Source organism: Tachypleus tridentatus, chromosome 10, assembly GCF_004210375.1.
Source record: "Tachypleus tridentatus isolate NWPU-2018 chromosome 10, ASM421037v1, whole genome shotgun sequence".
Classification (NCBI taxonomy): domain Eukaryota; kingdom Metazoa; phylum Arthropoda; class Merostomata; order Xiphosura; family Limulidae; genus Tachypleus; species Tachypleus tridentatus.
In genome coordinates this window covers 119,516,819-119,543,060 of record NC_134834.1, presented here as the reverse complement: position 1 = coordinate 119,543,060, position 26,242 = coordinate 119,516,819, and the positions used below count along the sequence as shown (strand labels likewise).

The following is a 26,242-nucleotide window of genomic DNA, read 5'->3' as shown; positions in this document are numbered from 1 at the left end:
TTTATCAGTGTAAAACTAGAGGGAAGGCAGCTAGTCATCACCACCCACCGCCACCTCTTGGGCTACTCTTTTACCAACGAATAGTGGGATTGACCGTAACATTATAACACCCCCACGGCTGAAAGGGAAAACACGTTCAGTGAGACGGGGATCCGAACCCGTGACCCTCAGATTACTAGTCGAACGCCTTAATCCACCTGACCATGCCGGGCCTGTGAACTACTAAATATTTCTTCTTGATTTTCTTGAGTTCCAATTTCTCTGAGAAAGAGCATTGTTCATTTTATTTGCAGAGCCATTTCTTATCGTTTTCGAAACTCGGGTTTTCAGCCCTCATGGAAACCACGTCTAAGAAGCAGGCTACTCTCCTGATCTCGATCCACTGATATGGAGAGCTCTTGAAACGTCCATCAGCCCTTACTACTATGGAGCTGCACAGCAAATTTAGTCGTAGTTTGATAAAAACATTTGATTTTGTTTATGTTGTATATTCTGGTTGTAGTTTGATATACTTTAAAGTCATATTAAAGAATGATTGCATTTTAAATTAATATTTTTGTCTTTTATATAATAAAGTGAGTAGTTGTTGTGTAAACCTTATAGATGCCATTGAAAAAGGTTGATAAGCACTGTAAAATCTAAAATATCTAGAATGTTTGTAGCTATTAGTGATCCAGAGACTTAGCGTTGTATTTAAAACAACGTTTTATTATATTACAAATACGAAAAGCAATGAACAATTCCGTCAGTATTCACCTGGTAGACTGAAGACATTTATAAAAGCTGCCAGTGCATCTCATCACAGTGGCACAACCTTATTGAATAGGGAGGGTTCTTCTAATCCACTAATGATGTTTGTGCTGCAGCTAATGAATAGTGTGCTTCTGTTAGGATGTCAGTCAAAAAAGAGCGACCAATGTAACTGCTATAGGTGCAAAGTAGCTTTAATGTAAGTTGTCTGTGCTTTACCATTCAGCAAAACAGATGAAGATTCCAGTTTTAACCGACTGTAAATTGGTGATTGAAGATATGTGGTTTACCGTAACTGTCGTAACTTCAACTTTAGGAACTTAAGAGACCTAAGTTAGGTTTATCCAGAGAATGGAGCAGTGCAGTAGGCAGCTTTGACCCAAAGGGTTTGTGGTCACCACAGCTTATTCAAGGCCTAATGGCTTTTGAAACGTATCTGTGAAGATACAAATATAAGATATAGAATTTGCGGTTGATACAGGAGCTGCAAGAATAGCGATTTATATCACCATATTGTCATGAATTCCAAACAAAGTCAGCATTCCAGTCAATTAACACTGGCTGAGTTCTAACAGGCGGTTATAAATAATATATGAATTAAAAGACATGTATTTGACTAAGTCTAGATAGTGTCAGCAACAGAATCAAGGTAGTCATATCCAGTCTTGATTTTTGCATTTGTATCCTTGAAATGGAAATGCTGCTGAAATTACTTATTGATGTTGGCTGTGCAACATGAGTGATAGGAGTGTGAGCTTACTCTCTCATGTCATCACGACGTAATTGATCGAAAAGGTGTGAAATAGCTCTAAGTGTTGGTCAAGATGTGACGACGAGTTCATGATAATTAAAAGAAAAATGTTTTTAGAGCCTATTTGCAAATTGTGTTTTCCAACAAGTGTGGCATACGTACATATATATTACTTTCAACTCTTTCTAAAAAAATCACAATCTGGCATATTTTTCAATGTTAAGGTTTGAAACTTTACTATACTGGCATAAATAAAAACAACATGCATTCTGTTACTATAAATAATACTTCACAAACCAGTAATTATATTTATCTTTTTAACTCGAGGTCTTAACATTTATATCAAATTATCATAGAAATGTTGCATTTTGTTTATGTTATTAATAACTTATTCACTTTGGGTTATATAACTCATTCAGTCACATTATTTTGATATCTTTGTGAGTTATAGTGACGATTGTTTCATGGATTTAGTACACTTGTCGCCAATCCATTTCTTTCTCAAAGCCATTCAATTGAAGAGAACTTAAAGCTACTCCAAATCGCTCCTTGCCAAATTTTTCGTTATGTAAGAAACTTATTGAACTTGTTCAGGAAATCAGTTTACCTGAAAATACTACACGGCTAAGGTAAGAAGTTATGTTGCTTACTTGAGGCACTTCCCTGTCCAAATTAAATTCAAAGGAAATATAATTTCCCCAAACCTCCACGTTAAAAGAAATGTACTTAAACTATACAATGAGCAATTTCCAATCTTCACAAATATTACTGTTGTTAAAATTATTTCTATATTATTCCTGAACAAGATGGTCATTATATATGAAATTTGTTTATTTACACATCTGTTACGGTGAGAACACAGGCCCAGTCTGTGTCATAGTGATACTAGACACGACTCTAAGATGCATCCATACTCCCATTTTCCTATCTACAAACACCTAATTGTGCCTTATGCCCTATGTTACCGGATAAAAGCTTGATCTTCCTGTATCTGAACACTCAGGACTTATTAATGAAGCTATTAACTTTGTGAACTGTCTGACAGACTATTGCACTCATTCAGAAGACATATCTAGACACGTGAGCAGCCCACATCCGTTGCAATCCAGTGTTTATAAACATTGTTTGTTATGATTACATGAATCACGTATAAATTAGGGACGGCTAGCACAGATAGGTCCTGTGTAGCTTTGTGCGAAATTAAAAATCAAAAAAGAAGTAATCAATGGTTTCTAGCCGTTGTAGTGAATAAGTCTTCATTTTTTAGCGACGTCTGTGAATCCGTGTTTGCTATGCGCACCATTGAGTTACTTTGTACAAAAAAAGTTGATTTTCACATTACTTAAGTGCGGTATGAGTCATTATCTTGTTCAAGCTTGCAAAAGAATTAAAGAAAAATTAAACTAATTTGTTGTGGCTAAAATGGAGTGAACTTTGAAGTATTTTAACCTCTTAATTTAAAACATTCCATCAACGAAGTAGCTGTTACATTTAGTATTTTCTTTTCTTAGTTTTAATTTTGATTTTGTATATTCTATATCTAAATGTAGTGTAGTTTATTGATTTATATAATTGAGCTTTGTTATGACTTAATTACGATTTTGTTCATTTTGCCTCTTGTTTTGTAAATTTTGATTGTATTTATTCATTCAGCTATGGAATCATTTGACATATTTTTGTAATCTTTGTGTAGATGCAATTCTGGATCGTAAATACGTATTAATTATATTCTGAGTGAAAGATTTACATAAGACAAAGGCTATTCAATAGTAACTTATTTGACCTTGTGTCTTTGTCCACTTCCGCAAAAGGGCAGGATATTATCGAGGATTGACACAGATAGAAATATGAATTAGGATTTTGTCCCTTGAATATGTTTTGAATTAGTCATTAATGTAGGAAATTTATATATTATGGGACACTGCACTAGAAATTTCTTTTTCTGACTTGAAAGTGCTGTATAGCATTTTTGTTTTCCTGATTACAAGAAACCTACTTGCAGTAAAAATGTTTCTCAGGACGGCTGGTATGAATATTAACATTTCTACTAATAAAGCAGAAACAAGGCTTCGACCTTCTTAACAAAAGTATACATACGTATACCCATACCAGCCATCCTGAGATACATTATATTTACAATGCTAAAACACAAAGCTCGATTCATCACGGTGGAGAATGCAGATAGCCCACTGGGTAGCTTTGAGCTGAAAATAACAATAACCTGTTGAGACTGTCGGTTGGCCCGGCATGGCCAAGCGTGTTAGGCCTGCGACTCGTAATCTGAGGGTCGCGGGTTCGCACCCCCGTCGCGCCAAACATGCTCGCCCTTTCAGGCGTGGGGCATTATAAAGTGACGGTCAAAGAGGTAAAAGAATTGGTAAAAGAGTAGTCCAAGAGTTGGCGGTGGGTGGTGATGACTAGCTGCCTTCCCTCTAGTCTTACACTGCTAAATTAGGGACGGCTAGCACAGACAGCCCTCAAGTAGCTTTGTGCGAATTTCGAAAACAAACAAACTGTCGGTCATAAATATAACTGAATATCATAACAACGTTGTTCTATATAGAGATGTGTATTATTCTTTGCTGTTTAATAGTATGGCAATATTTGTAAACATAGGTAGTGAATGAACCTTTTCACTTAGATATGTAGGAAACATAAGTGGTAAAACAATTTTTGTAGCAATCCAATAGGGCAGCGGTATGTCTGCAGACTCACATCGATAAAAATCTGGTTACGATACCCGTGGTGGACAAAGCATATATAGCTCATTGTGTGGCATTTTGCTTAATTAAAAACAAACAAATTTTATTATTTACTATTTAAACATTTTGAGGACAAACATTCATAATTACTTTATTTATTAGTTATATTAATAATAAATGCTAATTTTTACTACCAAACTATATCAAATTTTATTTTATTATTCTTTTATACGAATGGAAATTCCCGGGTTGGTGGTTATATCCACAGAAAACACTTTTACACACATTTTCCTTGAGCCGTGATCCCAGACTTGTTACTTTTACTTCCGTGATATTAAAACTATAGTAAATAATAGCGTTTCGGATTTTTAGGCTGGAGTTCAACAGTAGAATCGTATGTTATTCGGAATTGGAATATGTTTAGTAATGTTAATAGGATTTATAAATTAGAAAATGTGAAGTTTATGTTGAGTTAGTATATTAAAACCACCAACTTGAAGAAAAGTTCCTAAATTGTAGTACTAATAATTGTAAATACTAACAGTAATTTGAAGTTTTAAAAAATATTGTATAAATATAAAGTTATAAGTAATGCTTAAATATTCAAATTTCTAACATTTTAATTTGGATGTGTAATTGGTGGTAAGTATTGGACAAACTGCAAAATTGCGCTGTTATTTTTTTTTTTAGCATCTTGCAAAATTACAGTTGTAACTTGAATCAGGGCCTGGATTGTACCAAATGTGAGCTGGTAGTACCAATAATCAGAACGTTTTACTGCTAAAGTTTTGGTTTATTTTGTAGTTATGACATTTGGAAATATTAGTACCTGCCCTATCGGGTTCTAAGGTATCTGTAGCACGTGTTTCTGCTGTATTGCTTTGGGACCAAATAAATTGTTAATCCTTGGGGTGCAGCCACACTTGAGATTCATTTTGATAGTGAAACAACTTTATACAGACTTGTACTGAGATTTTAGTATTAATCACAGTTTGAGTTATTTTTCTGTTTTATGCCAGTTTTGGTAATTTTGTTTACCATGTTACCATGTTATAAAGTTGTTAAATTACTTTTTTGACTCATTTGGTTTATCTACTCTTGACCATTTTATCAGATATTAAGTTACTATGTTTGTTGTACTTGTGACATATTCATTTTATAACATAATTTTGAGATGAATGAAAATGTAAGTTTGGTTTTGTGTTGGCCTGAGATGAAATTGTGAAATTTATATTGTTGAGATTAGAATTTTTGTAAAGGTTCTGTGTTTAACTGGCTGTTGTCACATGATTTTAATGATTCATAATTCACAGTGAATTTATTTTTAAGTATTCGTGGTTAGATTTGAAATGTAGATATATTTGGAATATAGAAGCATATATTTTTGGTATTGTTTATTCATCAAGTGACATTTCTGTTTGTGGGTGTGGGTGAAAATCAGGGTTCTGTTTGTAAAGTAATATTTCTTATTTGGGTTCTGGATATGGATAGTTAGAAGAACAAAGCTGTGGAACCAAACGTAAGACTCAGTGTCACCAACAAATCCAATGTCTTTTAACCTAAATGTTATTTTAATAAATCTATTTTAGTTAGGCATCTAGCATATTTCTTTAAGAAAATAAAACATTGTCATCCACTCAAAAATAATAATAAAAAAAGGGGAATAGATAATTATTTAATTGTACAGATGACTATTTATGCTCTATTTGGAATGCTGTGTACAGTTTGTCACCTTAAAAAGGATATCAGTTTATTATAAAGAGTTCATACATTAAAGAACAACAAAGCACCATTTTTGTCCACGTAAGCCAACAGTGTTTTCAAAATGTGCTAACATTCTTGCTGTGTGACAAAAGAAAAATTAACTGTGTTTTATAGATGTAGAAAGGTAGAAAAATACACTATCATATTTTCAGTTATTTATTGATAGAATTAATTACATTTAAAGAAATAGGTGGTAGAAGTACCATTTTACCACATGTGGCCAACATTTATTGTTTAAATATTTATCAGATGTTCCTTAAACTTCCATAAATTAGCTGCATCTACCACATCATATTCCTAAAACTAACAGAAGTAAAGATGTCTAAACTGTATTTACCATCCATTCTAAAAATACAAATGTGAAACACATCACCAAAATGCATCCCACCTCTGTATGTTAGCATAGATGGATGTAGAAATTGTTACCTCATTTATATTTGTGTAGTAAATCCAGCAACAGCAGTTTAATAAAAATAGTAATGTTGTATTAGTCTTCCATAAACATAATCTTTTATTAAAATGTGATATTACATTAAGAAGTACAAGTATACATAATGAGTTGAATCAAAATGATCTTTTTCTGTGAAATCCTTCGTGTACATCTCACCATGTCCCCAATTACCTATTCTTATAAATATTACATTAAGAAGTACAAGTATACATAATGAGTTGAATCAAAATGATCTTTTTCTGTGAAATCCTTCGTGTACATCTCACCATGTCCCCAATTACCCATTCTTATAAATATACCATTAAGAAGTACAAGTATACATAATGAGTTGAATCAAAATGATCTTTTTCTGTGAAATCCTTCGTGTACATCTCACCATGTCCCCAATTACCCATTCTTATAAATATACCATTAAGAAGTACAAGTATACATAATGAGTCGAATCAAAATGATCTTTTCTGTGAAATCCTTTGTACATCTCACCATGTCCCCAATTACCCATTCTTATAAATATACCATTAAGAAGTACAAGTATACATAATGAGTTGAATCAAAATGATCTTTTCTGTGAAATCCTTCTGTACATCTCACCATGTCCCCAATTACCCATTCTTATAAATATACCATTAAGAAGTACAAGTATACATAATGAGTCGAATCAAAATGATCTTTTTCTGTGAAATCCTTCGTGTACATCTCACCATGTCCCCAATTACCCATTCTTATAAATATACCCCTAATTATCATTTGCATGTCTAGCTTTGTAACTTATCAGTCATTTAAACCTAAAACTGTCACCACTTGTACCATTTGAATGTGTGTTGTACAGTTAGAGATACATGCCTGTTATGTAATCCCACTTTCAAGGACTTGCAGGAAAATGGGTTGATTTGGGTATGACCAAATCAAATTATACACTTCTCTGATTGATTTTTAGTCTCTAATCTTATTTTTATTTACTCAAAAATTTGTAATTATTTTCTTGAAAATAATCAAATGTAAAGGAGGACATATGAATCTGATGTCATGTTGTTTTTTACATTTTTATAAATATAAATATGTAAAAGTAATGTGACAGTTAACTAATAACACATTTTCAAAACATAAATGTTTACTAATTAATCACAATAAAGGCTTGTATCATACTTACAATTGTGTTTTTGTTGTTTTGAAATTAATTTTTTTTCTGTTGTCAGAATGCTAGTCTTAACACCTCACTGTTGTATATTTCCTTGGTTTGCTGGAAAAACTTAAACTCAGCATTTATATATGCTTGGAAAGCCCTATTCATCATCTGTCATTTATAAATTATAATATGTTTATGTAAGGTATGTACTTAGAGACATTTATTCCAGAACACTGGTGAAATCAAATCAGACAATTTTTCATGAGAAAACAATTTCAGAGGTCTTAACCTATTCTTGTAAAACAGCCTTTCCATTCTAGTAGCCCTTCCCAATAATTCAATGTTCCAAGCTTTTGGATAGGTTAAGATATCTTTTACTGTTGAGAAAAGAAGAGTAGAACATAAGATTATTTATGTATCCACAAGATAGACATAATTAATTTGTGTTGTTTTATGAGGATGTGTTTAAGATTTAAAACTGGGCTTTTGTTGTTAAGTAAAGTCATTGCTGTCAGCAGTAGTAACAGTTATTCCTTAACAAGAGTTAAGTTTATATTCCTTTTGGCAAAAAACAACTGTATGTAGCCTGCTTTGAGCCTCGTGTGTGTGTTTGTTGTTGTTTATTTGTCTCTGATTATTATAACTAGAATTCCATTATATGATTGGTTAAAAGTTCAAGTACAAAGTTATATAAGATAAAAATGCTTAGGTGTGTATACTCTAATTACTGTGTTTAGTTGATAAAAATAATTAATTATTGTGTATTGTTGTTTGTATGTTATTTTTTTGTTTTTTCTATAGTTACTTGTTTATTATGGTGGTATTAAAAACATTCGTGAAACATTAAACATGGGTTTAAGATATTGTGATAGGATATAAACCACTGTCATGTTTAGTTCTATACAAGATCACCAAAGATTATTAATTATTAAAACATTATAAATTGTAAAGATAAAATAGACCTTTCACATCCACCTGTTTGATAAAACCTCAAGTTAGTCTAGTGTGAAGAACAGCAATGCTTCTTGAAAGTACTCAGTATCCCAGTCAAACAAGTATGGTTTGTATCAAGAGGACCAGGGATTGAAACTCGACAATTACCAACACAGGAAAAAAGTCCTTTGCAGGCCTACCATGAATAAGGCAGTACATAAGCAGCCAAGTATCTGTTTAGTATGGAAAATAAAATTAGTTATTACTCATTAATAATTATACTGTGCATGCTCTATGACAGTTAAACCTGTGTTTGTTTTCAGAAATTACAAGATTTTGTAAACTGGAGACATCAAGTGGTTTTTATCATTTCTTGTCTTGAATGTAGTTCATATCTTAAAGTAAGCATTATATCAAAATCTTGTTGATATTACTAAGTGTTCTAAACTATGTTTAGGTGCGGTGTATTAAACAGTAGTCTGTATGCTCTCTTATTTGTTTCTAGAGTTGAAAGATAAACTCTGAAGTCGTGAAATTGTATTTTTTGTAGGGTTTCTTCAGTTAGACATGACCCTAGTGCACAGTTATAAAATGACATAAGATAAGAAAGGATGGCTTCCATTTTATCAAGAGGTTTCAGGGTTTACCATTTCTTATACCAAGCCTGTTTCCACCGACCTGTATGGAGTTTTTATGGTGAAGTATGTTTGACAAGAATCGCCATGGTTACCAGACACTTAAAATCAGACTCGAATGTGTGTGAAACAAATAAAGTGTATTTTAGAGTATCGTCTCCATTTAATAGAAGTTTAAATTCAGAACATGGAGTGTTTTTTCCAGTTTTTAAGTCTAGTCATCACAGTTTTAACAGTAAGAGACAGACTCATGATGGAGTTTCTACGTCACGAGTGTATCCAAAGACTCTTTCTGAATCTCTAGTCCACAGTATGCCTGTAAATATTCAACCCTATCTAAAACTTATGAGAATTGATAGACCAATAGGTAAGGATGTTTTTAAGTGCAGTTTATTTAGTTGTATTCAAAGGACACTCTAGTATGTTAATGCAGTATTTTATAGTTAATAAAATGTTATGTTGACAAAGTTCAAAGGACACTTGTATGTTGATAAAGTATTTTAGTTAATAAAATGTTTGTGGCCTGGGAGAGTTCAAATAATTTAAATAGTTTTCAACTTGAGTTTATAGAAATTATTATTTATATGTAAGAATAAAGCTGTTGTTAATTCATTGTGTCTTACTAAGTTTTTTTAATAACAAGTGAAGAGAAACAATATTGAGATGATAGAAAAAATTGACATGTTTAAATGAAAACACTTAAGGTGTTTAGGCTTTGTGGTTGAATGGTTATGTTATTCTGAATGAAAATCAATTTAGTTTTTATTTTTTGTGCAGATATGCACTATAGTGTTGCAGAAACATTATTTTGTGGCAAAACCAGAACTACTGGATTAATGTATACATAATGTTTAAAACCAGAACTACTGGATTAATGTATACATAATGTTTAAAACCAGAACCACTGGATTAATGTATACATAATGTTTAAAACCAGAACCACTGGATTAATGTATACATAATGTTTAAAACCAGAACTACTGGATTAATGTATACATAATGTTTAAAACCAGAACTACTGGATTAATGTATACATAATGTTTAAAACCAGAACCACTGGATTAATGTATACATAATGTTTAAAGCCAGAACCACTGGATTAATGTATACATAATGTTTAAAACCAGAACCACTGGATTAATGTATACATAATGTTTAAAACCAGAACCACTGGATTAATGTATACATAATGTTTAAAACCAGAACCACTGGATTAATGTATACATAATGTTTAAAACCAGAACTACTGGATTAATGTATACATAATGTTTAAAACCAGAACTACTGGATTAATGTATACATAATGTTTAAAACCAGAACCACTGGATTAATGTATACATAATGTTTAAAACCAGTACTACTGGATTAATGTATACATGATCTCCCGTGTGGGCACAGCACAGACAGTCCATTAAGTAGCTTCATGTTAACAATCATAGTAGCAAAGTTTAGATTACTTGGAAGGTTGAAATAATCAAAAACAGTAATAATTAGAAACTATGCTTTCAGTTCCTTGATTATTTCTGAGTCATGAAAGTTATCAGTTATCCCCTGAACAAACTTGAATGAACTATGTATACACTGAATATATTTGATATCCTCTGAACAGACTTGAATGAACTTTGTATACACTGAATATATTTGATATCCCCTGAACAGACTTGAATGAACACTGTATACACTGAATATATTTGATATCTCCTGAACAGGCTTGAATGAACTCTGTATACACTGAATCCATTTGATATCCCCTGAACAGGCTTGAATGAACTCTGTATACACTGAATATATTTGACTGATCTTATGACCATTAAAACACTGAACTTACTAAATGTATTTTCACAGAATTGGAAGCTTTTAGTACATTATTCATGTTTGATGTACACAAAAATATCTTTAATGAAGTATTTTTTCCAAAGATTTTCAAGTTAAATAACTTCAATTTATAGTTTTCATATTTCCTTTGTATAACCTCTAGAATATCTGTAAATGAATATCAAATGCTATTTTGTATTCTCACAACTTGTGTTATTTTCTCTATCCTGACACTAAGTGTAGTGAAGTGAAAAGTTTAAAATTATGAAAATGTTTTGATTATTCAAGAAGTTTATGTAATAGCTAATCACTTGGTCTGAGTTAATATTTAATTTTATATGTGGACACTGGCACAGTGCACTGGCATATGTTGACACACACTCATACAGTGTGCTGGTGTAAGTTAGAGACCTAGAACTTTATAATTTTATACATTTGAGTTACTTTTATGAACAAAAATGTACAATGAAAACATTAAGTTATGAAGCCTGTGTTGAGATTATTGTACTTGGACCCAGTAGTTCAGTAACCCTACTTTTTTGAGGTTGTTGTACTTGGACCCAGTAATTCCGTAACACTATTGTTTTGAGGTTGTTCTTGGACCCAGTAATTTGGTAACCCTACTTTTTTGAGGTTGTTGTACTTGGACCCAGTAGCTCAGCAACCCTACTTTTTTGAGATTGTTGTACTTGGACCCAGTAATTCGGTAACCCTATTGTTTTGAGGTTGTTGTACTTGGACCCAGTAATTGTTTTGAGGTTGTTGTACTTGGACCCAGTAGCTCAGCAACCCTACTTTTTTGAGGTTGTTGTACTTGGACCCAGTAGTTCAGTAACCCTACTTTTTTGAGGTTGTTGTACTTGGACCCAGTAATTCAGTAACCCTACTTTTTTGAGGTTGTTGTACTTGGACCCAGTAGTTCAGTAACCCTACTTTTTTCTCATTGGGTTGGTTGTACAAAAACTAATTCATGGAGTTTTCAGATTTGTATTTTAGAACAAAGAATGTATTAGGTACTAGAACAGAATGTTTCAAAACCAATTTATTTGGTTTCACAATTGTGCTATAAATAAGTTAAAACTTGTTGCTGTGTGAAGCAGTAAAGTTACTCAAATCAATCATTTCTTGTCAATTACTATCTGTCAGTGCAGTGATCCAACAATTACAATATGTCCATTCTGTTGGTTACAAACATGTCTGTTACACAAACGCAAGGGTAAATAATTGGCTTGAAGTACATGAAAAGATGGAGTTTAGTAGGTTTGACAAATTTATTGACCTCTCAACAATTCAAGAAGGTTGGTAGGTTCATTTTTTTGCTTGTAGTTATATTTCTAATTGGTGGTAAACCTAACTAGCCTCTTTTTTTATGTTAGAAAATTCTGAAGGAGAGAAATGTATTTCAGTTTGTGATGCAGAAGGGTTAAGGTTATTTTGATTTTATTTTTAATTAATAAATTAAAGTTTAGTTAGTATTGAAAGTTGAACTGCAAAATCTGTTTTAATGTTGATTTTGTTGATGTGAATTAATAATGAGGTTGTCAAATCAAATTTTGGTTGGAACTGTAAATTGTAACACTGACCTGTCCCGAGGGTTAATGGAAAATAAGAAAATACTGAGGAATTGTAAAGATAGTATTTCAGTTGCTGAATACTTGGAATAATTGAAAACAATAATAATCAAAAACTTGTGTTGAATATTACCATGGTACTTAATTGACTTAATTTTTATTTTAATGACTGCATAGTTAATTAATTGGAAACTATAGTCAAATCTAATTAACAGTTCTCTCTCATAGATAGTTTTAATTAATTAAATTAATCATCCAGCCATAATCAGTTATAGAACTGGTTTTGATTAATATTCTGGTTATATGAGGAGAGAGAGAGAGAAAACATTGAAATATTTTTATATTAGAAAGGATTCTCAAGGGAGATATTGTGAAGAGATGTCTATTTTAAAGTCAAAACATTCCAACAGAAAGATGAGTACTGGATATTGTGTCTTTGATGTATTTTTAACAGGAACGTGGCTACTTCTTTGGCCTTGTGCTTGGAGTGTTGGACTGGCTACACCAGCAAGCCACTTACCTGATCCATACTATTTAGCATTGTTTGCAACTGGGGCATTTCTGATGAGAGGAGCTGGCTGTACTGTTAATGACATGTGGGATAAAGACATAGATAAGCAGGTCTGTGAAATGTTAAATAAAATACATGACCATTTAAAATGTAAGCTTGCTGGCAGTGTTTTGGTGGTGAACATTTTTACAAATGTGTGAAATGTCTAATTTGCAATAGGTAGTTATGGATAAAAACAGTTCACATAGTTATTAATCATATGTGTACAGTATATCTGAGTCACAGTTGTATGTAATTCTAAGGTATAAAAATCACTCAGAAAATGTTTGTGTATTAACCAGTAAAAATCTTTATAATTTTTTAACAGTATCATCAACTTGCGTGATTATTCTTGTGGTTCTGGTTTTGTTTCATGAATTTTCAGTTGTAAACAAGGTCGTGATTGATAATTGTCCATCTCAAGTAGCTTTACGCCGTCTCTCGTGTGAAGTGTACGGCTTCAGTGTCAGGAAAGATAAACATCCTGTTTGTTTTTATTATTATCATCAGATAAAAGTCAGTGAAACGTATTCTGTTTTATTTTCTTGATATATTAAGAGGTAACGTAACTGCATAGTTTTTATTTCTTTACTTCAGGAAAGATAACAGAGGGCTGAATTAGACTGTTATGGCATAACTTGAAATTTGAAGAAGCAGTAATTTGATTAAGTGTTTGAGATAATAAGAATTAGAATGGTCAGTTTAAACTGTTAGGTTAAACTCTTGAATACTACATGTAGGCTGTTAATCAAATGATTTCTCTGTTAAAGTTATAAGCCCGTGTGATGTTTTCATTTATGAGGTGGTGTGAACTTCAAACTGTCATGAGTTTCTTGTGATCTAATAGGTTACGTTTCATTTTTTTGGGTGTTTTGATGGGTGGAGGGGTGAGACCTGTTGTGTTACCTTCTAGGAGGTTAAGTTTGATGGAATTTCTTTCCACAGGTTACCAGAACTAAGGATCGTCCTTTAGCCAGTGGTCAGTTGAAGATGATAGATGCATGGGTTTTTCTTGGAGGTCAGCTAAGCTTAGCCCTTTTTGTGCTGTTACAGTTAAACTGGTACAGGTATAGAATATTTAAATATGTACAACTTCTAGTCCTAAAGGAAATTTTAATGTTAGTAAAATAAAACAAAGAAGGTAACATCATGGATGAAGTAGTAACAAGCTCCAGTTGAATATGTTTTTCAAGATAAGTTCAAGACAAAGCACGTAAATCGTGAAGAGAAAAAAAGCATATTGATCAAAACCAGTTAAGAGCCATGCTGTTTTGTTTGAATATTAGTTAATGTCATAACATCAACAAGAGTACAAAGATGTGTTACATACATGCCATTAGATGCCACTACTGAAAAAAACGTTTGGAAAGTTTAATTTACTTAGCTCAAAAAACATTTCGTTTCTTAGTTTTATCTGTTTACTGTTAGAAAGTTTCAATGATTAGTGTAAAACTAATGCACTTTTATTTTTCAGCATTATACTTGGAGCAAGTTCTTTAGGGCTAGTGGCAATCTATCCACTCATGAAACGTTACACCTACTGGCCACAGGTGATGTTAGGTAAATGTAACCAGAATCAGTAAGCCTTATTTTAATACATGCAGTGCTCTGGTTAGTTGTACATAAAGTACTAGAATATCTCATGTTATTTATAGATATTGTTATCTTAGTTAACGTCATGAAATCTGGACTTGTTTCATTATACATCAAACTCCTAATCTTTCTTCATAACATACAGATGTCATTATCTTAACTCCATCACTAGAACATTTATCATCTTTAGTTGTTTACAAGAGGGAATGTTATTAATATTATGTCGGTTCCAGCACTTTTAAAAACCCTTTGATATTTTTAACAAATGATGTTTAGAGTAGAACTTAACATAACTGTGCTTGAAAAATTATAAACAAACCTTTGTCCTATATATGGAATCATCTTTCAAAAACAGTTCATTTTATATGTATAATGTTTGTACATCATGGCTCTGAACAATTACTGAAGTATGTAATATATATATGCTTAATTTGGTTGTAGTCTGACCTATAGAATCCATGCCCCATTCTTTTGACAGGAAATGTAGTTCGACATGAGTTTTTTAGGGGGAACTTGGTTGAATAATTTTTATTTGACGGATGAATATGGTTCGACATATTCTTTATATTAACATCGATCTCACTGCTGGTTTCAAATACTATTGTTTTTGTTATTATTCTGTTTGGTTATTTATGTTGAATAGTATAATGTGACAGGAAGTATATATTAGGTTGTGTATGTAGGCTGTCAAAATTATGGACAGTGATGTGACAGGGAGTGTGTAATTTTAGGTTAAATGTGTAGTGTGTCAAAATTATGGACAGTGATGTGACTGGAGGTGTATAATATTAGGTTATATATATAGTCTGTCATAATGTGGTTTATGGACAGTGATGTGACAGAAAGTGTATAATATTAGGTTATATGTGTAGTATGTCATAATGTGGTATACAGACAGTGATGTGACAGGACGTATATAATATTAGGTTATATGTGTAGCTTGTCATAATGTGGTATACAGACAGTGACGTAACAGGAAGTGTATAATATTAGGTTATATAGCAGCCAGTCATAATGTGGTATTCAGACAGTGACGTAACAGGAAGTGTATAATATTAGGTTATATAGCAGCCAGTCATAATGTGGTATACAGACAGTGACATAACAGGAAGTGTATAATATTAGGTTATATAGTAGCCAGTCATAATGTGGTTTATGGACAGAGATGTGACAGGTAGTATATAATATTAGGTTATATGTGTAGTATGTCATAATGTGGTTTATGGACAGTGATGTGACAGGACGTATATAATATTAGGTTATATGTGTAGCTTGTCATAATGTGGTATACAGACAGTGATGTGACAGGAAGTGTATAATATTAGGTTATATAGTAGCCAGTCATAATGTGGTTTGTGGACAGTGATGTGACAGGTAGTATATAATATTAGGTTATATGTGTAGCTTGTCATAATGTGGTATACAGACAGTGACATAACAGGAAGTGTATAATATTAGGTTATATAGTAGCCAGTCATAATGTGGTTTATGGACAGTGATGTGACAGGTAGTATATAATATTAGGTTATATATGTAGCTTGTCATAATGTGGTATACAGACAGTGACATAACAGGAAGTGTATAATATTAGGTTATATAGTAGCCAGTCATAATGTGGTTTATGGACAGTGATGTGACAGGTAGTATATAATATTAGGTTATATGTGTAGTATGTCATAATGTGGTTTATGGACAGTGATGTGACAGGACGTATATAATATTAGGTTATATGTGTAGCTTGTCATAATGTGGTATTCAGACAGTGACGTAACAGGAAGTGTATGATATTAGGTTATATAGTAGCCAGTCATAATGTGGTTTATGGACAGTGATGTGACAGGTAGTATATAATATTAGGTTATATGTGTAGTATGTCATAATGTGGTTTGTAGACAGTGATGTGACAGGTAGTATATAATATTAGGTTATATATGCAGCTTGTCATAATGTGGTATACAGACAGTGACATAACAGGAAGTGTATAATATTAGGTTATATAGCAGCCAGTCATAATGTGGTTTATGGACAGTGATGTGACAGGTAGTATATAATATTAGGTTATATGTGTAGCTTGTCATAATGTGGTATACAGACAGTGACGTAACAGGAAGTGTATAATATTAGGTTATATAGCAGCCAGTCATAATGTGGTTTATGGACAGTGATGTGACAGGTAGTACATAATATTAGGTTATATATGTAGCTTGTCATAATGTGGTATACAGACAGTGATGTGACAGGTAGTATATAATATTAGGTTATATAGTAGCCAGTCATAATGTGGTTTATGGACAGTGATGTGACAGGTAGTACATAATATTAGGTTATATATGTAGCTTGTCATAATGTGGTATACAGACAGTGATGTGACAGGATGTGTATAATATTAGGTTATATAGTAGCCAGTCATAATGTGGTTTATGGACAGTGATGTGACAGGTAGTATATAATATTAGGTTATATGTGTAGTATGTCATAATGTGGTTTATGGACAGTGATGTGACAGGAAGTGTATAATATTAGGTTATATATGTAGTATGTCATAATGTGGTATACAGACAGTGATGTGACAGGTAGTACATAATATTAGGTTATATATGTAGCTTGTCATAATGTGGTATACAGACAGTGATGTGACAGGATGTGTATAATATTAGGTTATATAGTAGCCAGTCATAATGTGGTTTGTGGACAGTGATGTGACAGGAAGTGTATAATATTAGGTTATATATGTAGTATGTCATAATGTGGTATACAGACAGTGATGTGACAGGTAGTACATAATATTAGGTTATATGTGTAGTATGTCATAATGTGGTATACAGACAGTGATGTGACAGGAAGTGTATAATATTAGGTTATATGTGTAGTATGTCATAATGTGGTATACAGACAGTGATGTGACAGGTAGTATATAATATTAGGTTATATATGTAGCTTGTCATAATGTGGTATACAGACAGTGACATAACAGGAAGTGTATAATATTAGGTTATATAGTAGCCAGTCATAATGTGGTTTATGGACAGTGATGTGACAGGAAGTGTATAATATTAGGTTATATATGTAGTATGTCATAATGTGGTATACAGACAGTGACATAACAGGAAGTGTATAATATTAGGTTATATAGTAGCCAGTCATAATGTGGTTTATGGACAGTGATGTGACAGGAAGTGTATAATATTAGGTTATATATGTAGCTTGTCATAATGTGGTATACAGACAGTGATGTGACAGGATGTGTATAATATTAGGTTATATAGTAGCCAGTCATAATGTGGTTTATGGACAGTGATGTGACAGGAAGTGTATAATATTAGGTTATATATGTAGTATGTCATAATGTGGTATACAGACAGTGATGTGACAGGATGTATATAATATCATATAAAGTACCTCATTGATTGTAATTTATGTTATTTACTTTGACTCTCGTAATATCATTGTCATTTTCTTACATAATTGAATTTTTATGTTTGTGTGTATTAGATCATTTGATGCCACAGTAAAAAGAGTTTTAAGTTAATTGTATATTCCCCGATAGTGAATTCCTGTATAAAATGTTTTATGTATTCCTCACTCATTTTCTTTTAGGTTTAACGTTTAACTGGGGAGCTTTCCTTGGATGGTCGTCCATTTGTGGGTCCTGTAACTGGACTGTAGTGCTGCCTCTTTACTCTGCTTGTACTTTCTGGACTTTGATATATGATACAATCTATGCACATCAGGTGATCAGATTATTACACTTTACACTTCTGATGTGTAACCTAATACAACAACACTGTGTATATCTATATTCTTGGTAGTGTAATGGAGACATGACTGAAGTGCAGGTAGATTTTCCTGTGTTACTTCAGCCTTCTGGTTTTTATTGTTAAATTGAATTTGTTAATTCAGGTATAAGTACATAACAAAACTGATAATGTTCACATTTTACTAACCACCACATCTCATGTTCTGTGTGTTAACCAGAATGATAGGTTGTTTTACAGTTCCCCTTCAAGTAGACTATGCTAACCAGAATATGTTTAACAGTTCCCCTGTAGTAGAATATATTAAACAAGATTGTTTAGCAGTTACCCTTCTAGTAGAATGTGTTAACCAGAACTATAGGTTGTTTAACAGTTCCACTATAGTAGAATGTGTTAACTGGAACAGTATGTCACTTAACAGTATGCCCATTGGTGGGCTCATGGAGTTTGTGGAAATCAAATCATGAATTTCACTTGTGTTAACTCTAAGATTTCTTAAGATATTGTCTCAAGAACTGGTACGATTTTGTTAAAGATCGTAACTTGTACACAAATAATGACAGTTGTGTATAATAAAGTATGTTTACTGAAAATGTTATTTTTCTATTGTATTTACTTCCATTCAAACTATTAACAAATCAAGTCCAAGGTGATTTTCATTTTAAGTATAAAAATACTTTTCTTTGTCTTAGTTTTAATATTTCATTTGTATAATGTTTACAACCTCCTAAAAGGATATCAGTAGTTCTTGAGATAAATCTTTATTTTTGTTCTCTTACCCCAACCACATAACTAACTGTAGATATTATTATCAACATCCAGTGTATTGAAATGTTTGTAATAAAGAAATATAAACATGTTTGAATATTTAAATTTTTGTAGAATATTTTTAATTACCTTGTGATTATATTAATAATTTCGGGTCTTTACATATAGTTAGTTTTTAATGTTTTATGTTCCTTTCTTCTTTCTTACTATATATTATTCACCTCCACACAAGTCAGTGGTGCTCTCAAGACATATTACAGATTATTTGAAAAACATACACAACCCTCTGACAAAATATTTGTTCACTAATAAGTTGTGAATGGACACAAAATATGATGTTCATTTAAATAAAGTTTAAACCTTTTACTTGTACATTTTAAAATATTAATAACATAATTAACTACAATATAATACTAAGACCTAAATACAATTTAAACTGTATCTTGAACTATAGGTTAAAAACTACCATACGTCCTGAAGTCCATCAAGTAGCCAGACATACCATAGTCAATTTATATAACCCATGACAACAGCTGCATGCTACTTTTAATGTAACCACTGTTAGATTATAGTGTAAAATGATCTCTTTCTAATGACAGTATACATGTGTGTGTTAACATCTATATGTGGGCTATAAAGCTCAAACAAATCTGTTGAAAGTGGGTGTGGCAACTGTCACAGGTTGAAAAGAACTGTAGTACTTGTTTCAGTTATATTCATTCAGAGTACTTTGAAATGTGCAAGTCAAGAGGTTATGTAAGTAACTTAGTGTCTAGATGTACTTCTATTCAATTACCACTGTATTGTTAATGATACTAAGAGCCATAGTAGAAAATTTTCATAGCTCATTGGTTATGTGACAAAACATCTGAAGTTTTAACCCTTTTGCCATGGGTCATGGTTCAAGGGCCATGTTATCATGCTTAATTATTTGCATTCAAACTTTTATTAAACTATTTTACAAATTGATGTCAATAAGTTTGGAATTAAATTATAGATTATTTCAAACTTTAATATCATATATGAGTGAATTTCTTAATTTAAAAGTATTGAAAGAACACAACTAAATATATATTTTAGACAGTCATGTTGTATGTTGAATGCAGCACTGTTTAAAATTAGATGTTTGTGTTGTCAAAATACCAAGTCTATAGTTTCATAGAAATTGGATATTCAAATTACTAATATTAACAAGCTAGAAATAAGGACCTTGTATCTTTTTATGTTGATGAAATATGGCTTATGTGCTGAATTTAACACAACGAACCCTGTTTCATCTCTTTATATTTTTAGAAATGGGCAATCTATGTCCAACAACAATAACATAGTTCAAACGTCATAGCTGGAAGAGATAATTGTTTGCTTTACTTCTTTATTTATTTTCTGTATTTTAAGAAAAATGAGTTTCATAACTTATTTCTAAATAGTAATAATATATGATGTATAATAATTGAAATCTGACTATATATTACAAAATACTAATTCTACTAAAGATCAGTTTATATTATTGGATACGGTAACAAGAATGCATGTGCACTACATCAGTGCAAGTTACGTAATATTACTCAGGCACGATTGGAAGGTCAGTCTAATAATAATAATAATAATAATAAAATGTTATGAGACTTAAGCTTCCTGGACTAAACATCATTATTTTTGTGTTGTAATCTGTAGTTATTCTAGCACAAAGAAAAGTATAGTTTATATTTATTTCCTAACATTTTTATTATGGTTACGAGGTCAGTGAAATTGACAGACCGTACATAGTTAGAATGGAGAATATAACAGACAAAATATCGTCTTACTGAAATCAAACATTTAAAAAATATTTAGGAGATGTTAAAGATTACATAGTTTATTTAATCATTACATGAAATCACTTTGCACTCATACTAGCAATAGAAAAGATACTCAGTATTTTCACAAACAAACATTTAATAAATATACTTCATAAAAAAAAACCCTGATATTTTTGTGTACAAAATACATGCAATATGTACAAAAAGTGTATCAAATTTTGTGAAGATACACATACAGTACAAATATTTAACATGCACAAATGTGTTTACAAGCCTGTGCATATTATACTGAACTTGTTGGAAAGATGTCAAGTAGTAGTTGTTTTTAAGATTTATTTAGAAATAGAGGATGTAAAACTTGGATAAAATTTCAAATCATAACATACATTATGATATTTCATTCACATACGTAGACAGCAACCTGTACAGAAAAGTGTTTAAAGGGGTACTCATTGCAAATGAGTTCAAAGAATTCTTGTAGAATGTATTAAGCAGAAAGATAGATCAACTCAGAGTAAAGAAGTGCATTAGGTTTAATGTGTTAAGTATTCTACCATAGTACATGCAGAGGGTTGAGGAAATGTTATATTGAAGTAGGTTAAGTGTATGAAATGTTCTACTGTATTGAATGTAGTAGGTTAAGTGTATGAAATGTTCTACTGTATTGAATGTAGTAGGTTAAGTGTATGAAATGTTCTACTGTATTGAATGTAGTAGGTTAAGTGTATGAAATGTTCTACTGTATTGAATGTAGTAGGTTAAGTGTATGAAATGTTCTACTGTATTGAATGTAGTAGGTTAAGTATGTGAAATGTTCTACTGTATTGAATGTAGTAGGTTAAGTGTATGAAATGTTCTACTGTATTGAATGTAGTAGGTTAAGTGTATGAAATGTTCTACTGTATTGAATGTAGTAGGTTAAGTGTATGAAATGTTCTACTGTATTGAATGTAGTAGGTTGAGTGTATGAAATGTTCTACTGTATTGAATGTAGTAGGTTAAGTGTATGAAATGTTCTACTGTATTGAATGTAGTAGGTTAAGTGTATGAAATGTTCTACTGTATTGAATGTAGTAGGTTAAGTGTATGAAATGTTCTACTGTATTGAATGTAGTAGGTTAAGTATGTGGAATGTTCTACTGTATTGAATGTAGTAGGTTAAGTATGTGTATGAAATGTTCTACTGTATTGAATGTAGTAGGTTAAGTGTATGAAATGTTCTACTGTATTGAATGTAGTAGGTTAAGTGTATGAAATGTTCTACTGTATTGAATGTAGTAGGTTAAGTGTATGAAATGTTCTACTGTATTGAATGTAGTAGGTTAAGTGTATGAAATGTTCTACTGTATTGAATGTAGTAGGTTAAGTGTATAAAATGTTCTACTGTATTGAATGTAGTAGGTTAAGCGTATGAAATGTTCTACTGTATTGAATGTAGTAGGTTAAGCGTATGAAATGTTCTACTGTATTGAATGTAGTAGGTTAAGTGTATGAAATGTTCTACTGTATTGAATGTAGTAGGTTAAGTGTATGAAATGTTCTACTGTATTGAATGTAGTAGGTTAAGTGTATGAAATGTTCTACTGTATTGAATGTAGTAGGTTAAGTGTATGAAATGTTCTACTGTATTGAATGTAGTAGGTTAAGTGTATGAAATGTTCTACTGTATTGAATGTAGTAGGTTAAGTGTATGAAATGTTCTACTGTATTGAATGTAGTAGGTTAAGTGTATGAAATGTTACTGTATTGAATGTAGTAGGTTGTACTGTTGAATGTAGTAGGTTAAGTGTATGAAATGTTCTACTGTATTGAATGTAGTAGGTTAAGTGTATGAAATGTTCTACTGTATTGAATGTAGTAGGTTAAGTGTATGAAATGTTCTACTGTATTGAATGTAGTAGGTTAAGTGTATGAAATGTTCTACTGTATTGAATGTAGTAGGTTAAGTGTATGAAATGTTCTACTGTATTGAATGTAGTAGGTTAAGTGTATGAAATGTTCTACTGTATTGAATGTAGTAGGTTAAGTGTATGAAATGTTCTACTGTATTGAATGTAGTAGGTTAAGTTAATGTGGAATGTTCTACTGTATTGAATGTAGTAGGAAATGAATGTTCTACTGTATTGAATGTAGTAGGTTAAGTGTATGAAATGTTCTACTGTATTGAATGTAGTAGGTTAAGTGTATGAAATGTTCTACTGTATTGAATGTAGTAGGTTAAGTGTATAAAATGTTCTACTGTATTGAATGTAGTAGGTTAAGCATGTGAAATGTTCTACTGTATTGAATGTAGTAGGTTAAGTGTATAAAATGTTCTACTGTATTGAATGTAGTAGGTTAAGTGTATAAAATGTTCTACTGTATTGAATGTAGTAGGTTAAGTGTATAAAATGTTCTACTGTATTGAATGTAGTAGGTTAAGCATGTGAAATGTTCTACTGTATTGAATGTAGTAGGTTAAGTGTATAAAATGTTCTACTGTATTGAATGTAGTAGGTTAAGTGTATAAAATGTTCTACTGTATTGAATGTAGTAGGTTAAGTGTATAAAATGTTCTACTGTATTGAATGTAGTAGAAATGTATAAAATGTTCTACTGTATTGAATGTAGTAGGTTAAGTGTATGAAATGTTCTACTGTATTGAATGTAGTAGGTTAAGTGTATAAAATGTTCTACTGTATTGAATGTAGTAGGTTAAGTATGTGAAATGTTCTACTGTATTGAATGTAGTAGGTTAAGTATGTGGAATGTTCTACCGTAGCTGAACAGAGTTGGTTAAGTATGTGGAGTGTTCTACCATAGCCGAACGGAGTTGGTTAGTAATGTGGAATGTGAGTGCAGTAGGTTAAGTATTGGAGGTGTCTCACCCCTCAAGTTTTTCTGTTTAAGTTGAATATTATTTTATATTTTGAATGAATTTTTAACTTTTCAATGTTAGTGCTCATATACCAGATAAGCTCCATATGGATAATAAATATTGTTATTGTAACTTATAAAAAAAATCCTAGAGTAACAGTGATTTCCACGTTTGTTTCATATATAGGACAAGATAGATGATGTAATTGTTGGAGCAAAGTCAACAGCCATTAAGTTTGGTGAGGAGACAAAGTTCTGGTTGTCATGCTTTGCTTGTGGGATGCTCGGTTCCCTCATCTTGACAGGAGTGGCATCTCAGCAAACGTGGCCATACTACACAGCAGTGGGAGTGACTGCTGTCCACCTAGCCTCTCAGGTATTGCTTTGTGAGAAGCATAATAATAAATAAAACAATTACCTTCACTCATTACTTGAAGACAATTTAAATGTTAGTCTCTTTTTAGTTTGGCTACTTTAAAACTTTATTTCATTCTTTATGAAGATGTATTGACAGAATGATGGGAAGTTGGAAACAGGTGACAAAATTAATACCTTTTTTGTTGGGTTGTTTTAACTCTTTTATAGTTTGTGAGAAGACAAATTTAGTTTCTTTAAATTACAGGTTACCACTTTGAACATCCATGACCCAGAGAACTGCCTTAGGAGATTCAAGTCAAACAAAAACCTTGGATATATAATATTTCTAGGGATTGTAGTGGGAACACTGGTAAAACAACAACATGAGGAGCATGGAGAAGAGAATTCATCTGTCACAAGCACGAAACACGTGTAAATATTTCATGAACGATATTCTTACTTTAAGCTAAGGTTTACAGAATGAGTATCATTGTAAACACCTTGTTTGAACATAGTTCTAAAGGAGTACTACTGGGAAACCAAAGAGGTAAAAGATTTTGAACATTCTGTAGAATGACCTCATTAAATATGTAAATTTACTTTGAATTAAAGTCAGAATTGTGCATTAGACAGAGTGTAGTGTTTGAGTCAGTGAGTTCCTGGAATAAAATGGATCTGTCTCTTGTGGTCTCAAATATTGTTTTCTTCAGTTTCACCACCATTTCCCTTACCTGTCAGAAAGATACTGGTGTGTGGTTTGGAATCTGTTTTTACCTCCAAGTTTTAAATATCATTATCACAGACTATAGAGCATAAAGCAATAACAAGGAGAGGATTCATTGTTTTGACATATTATTAATGTTAGAACGTTTAGTGCAACCAGGCATGGGAATTATTTTAAGCCACTTCAATGTTAGGACATTTCTTTAAGTATTTCATATTTTAAATAGGATAATTTATATTAAAAATGTCTGGAACAATATTAAATTAGGGCTATGTTTGATGTTCACCTGTGTGTAGGAAAGGAAAATTTGGAAAAGATTTCAAATTTTATAATTTCTTATGGTTTCTCTACTTTTCATTCATTGATATAAATGTCCATTTTGGCATGTGCTAAATTTGAGGATGCTCATACTCACACGGGTGTTTAAGGTAATAAATAGCCCTCACTGTAGCTCTAGAGGGTCAAAGTTCCATATATAGATAATTAAGAACCTTTATAGTTCTGAATTTTTGTACTGTAACTTTCATTAACAGAATTTCTTTTTCATTACGAAGTCCGCAACACTGACGTTGAAGTCCGCAACACTGACGTTGAAGTCCGCAACACTGACGTTGAAGTCCGCAACACTGAACCACTCAAGCTACACAGCCTTTTTTTTTAATCACTTTATTTTTCTCTAAATAAATTTCTTTTTACAGTCTGTCTACTATTTTGGAAGACAGGAACTGTGCCAGTTAATAAAGTAGTTAAACACAGATTATAACAAAATAAAACCTTTGATTTGTTGAAGTTATGAAACAATTAAAAGTATTAGAATTTTTGTTAGGATTGATCTATTAACTATAAACAAATATGGAGAATATTTTACACTATTTGTTAACCTTAGATTTTTAGAGCATTTTCATTAACAAAAAATACATGCCTCTTATATTTATCTAAATAAATACTGTAATATATATGGTTGTATATATTACTTTTAAAAGCAGTGTCTTCAATAACTATACAAAATTTAATCTTATCTACAGTTTCTATTAAACACTTGTTCAAATTTTCTATACAAGATAATGTAAATAACTAGTTTTCATTCGTTATGAAAGTGTCATCACTTCATTCACAGTGTTATTTTGTATTTAAAATACTCAACATTTGTAAGTACACACTTTAAGTACTTCTGGAAGGTCATAACAAACTTAAACTTTCCCATTGTTACATGTTATAGAAGTTTTTATTTAATCACTAATAAGGTTTAAAACATCTAAAATCCCACACCTACTACAACTTGTTAATTAAGATTGTGTAACTATCTTCAAATTAAACAATAAAACGTTAATTTCAAACAAAA

General features: G+C 31.6%; 1 protein-coding gene across 3 annotated transcripts; it reads left to right on the top strand.

Annotated features, from left to right (window-relative positions):
• Positions 1-4,230: 4,230 nt before the first annotated feature.
• On the top strand, positions 4,231-26,242 carry Coq2 (ubiquinone biosynthesis protein COQ2, mitochondrial). Of its 3 annotated transcripts, none has more exons than XM_076463260.1 (9): positions 4,231-4,597; positions 9,028-9,479; positions 12,953-13,119; positions 13,994-14,115; positions 14,523-14,608; positions 18,239-18,372; positions 24,007-24,195; positions 24,442-24,608; positions 25,455-25,882. In XM_076463260.1, exons 2-9 carry the CDS (start codon positions 9,089-9,091, stop codon positions 25,465-25,467), a joined length of 1,269 nt encoding a protein of 422 aa, XP_076319375.1. In that variant the 5' UTR covers positions 4,231-4,597; positions 9,028-9,088; the 3' UTR covers positions 25,468-25,882. The 3 variants fall into 3 exon arrangements, with proteins under 3 accessions (XP_076319375.1, XP_076319377.1, XP_076319376.1); XM_076463261.1 differs by having other exon boundaries at positions 4,460-4,845; XM_076463262.1 differs by lacking the exon at positions 24,442-24,608 and having other exon boundaries at positions 25,455-26,242.

Bases quoted from the DNA above. Each gene is read 5' to 3' on its own strand.
- Coq2 (XM_076463260.1), top strand. From the start codon at position 9,089: ATGGCTTCCATTTTATCAAGAGGTTTCAGGGTTTACCATTTCTTATAC. The intron at 13,120-13,993 runs GTCTGTGAAATG...TTCTTTCCACAG, and splicing joins ATAAAGACATAGATAAGCAG to GTTACCAGAACTAAGGATCG. The intron at 14,609-18,238 runs GTAAATGTAACC...ATTTTCTTTTAG, and splicing joins CTGGCCACAGGTGATGTTAG to GTTTAACGTTTAACTGGGGA.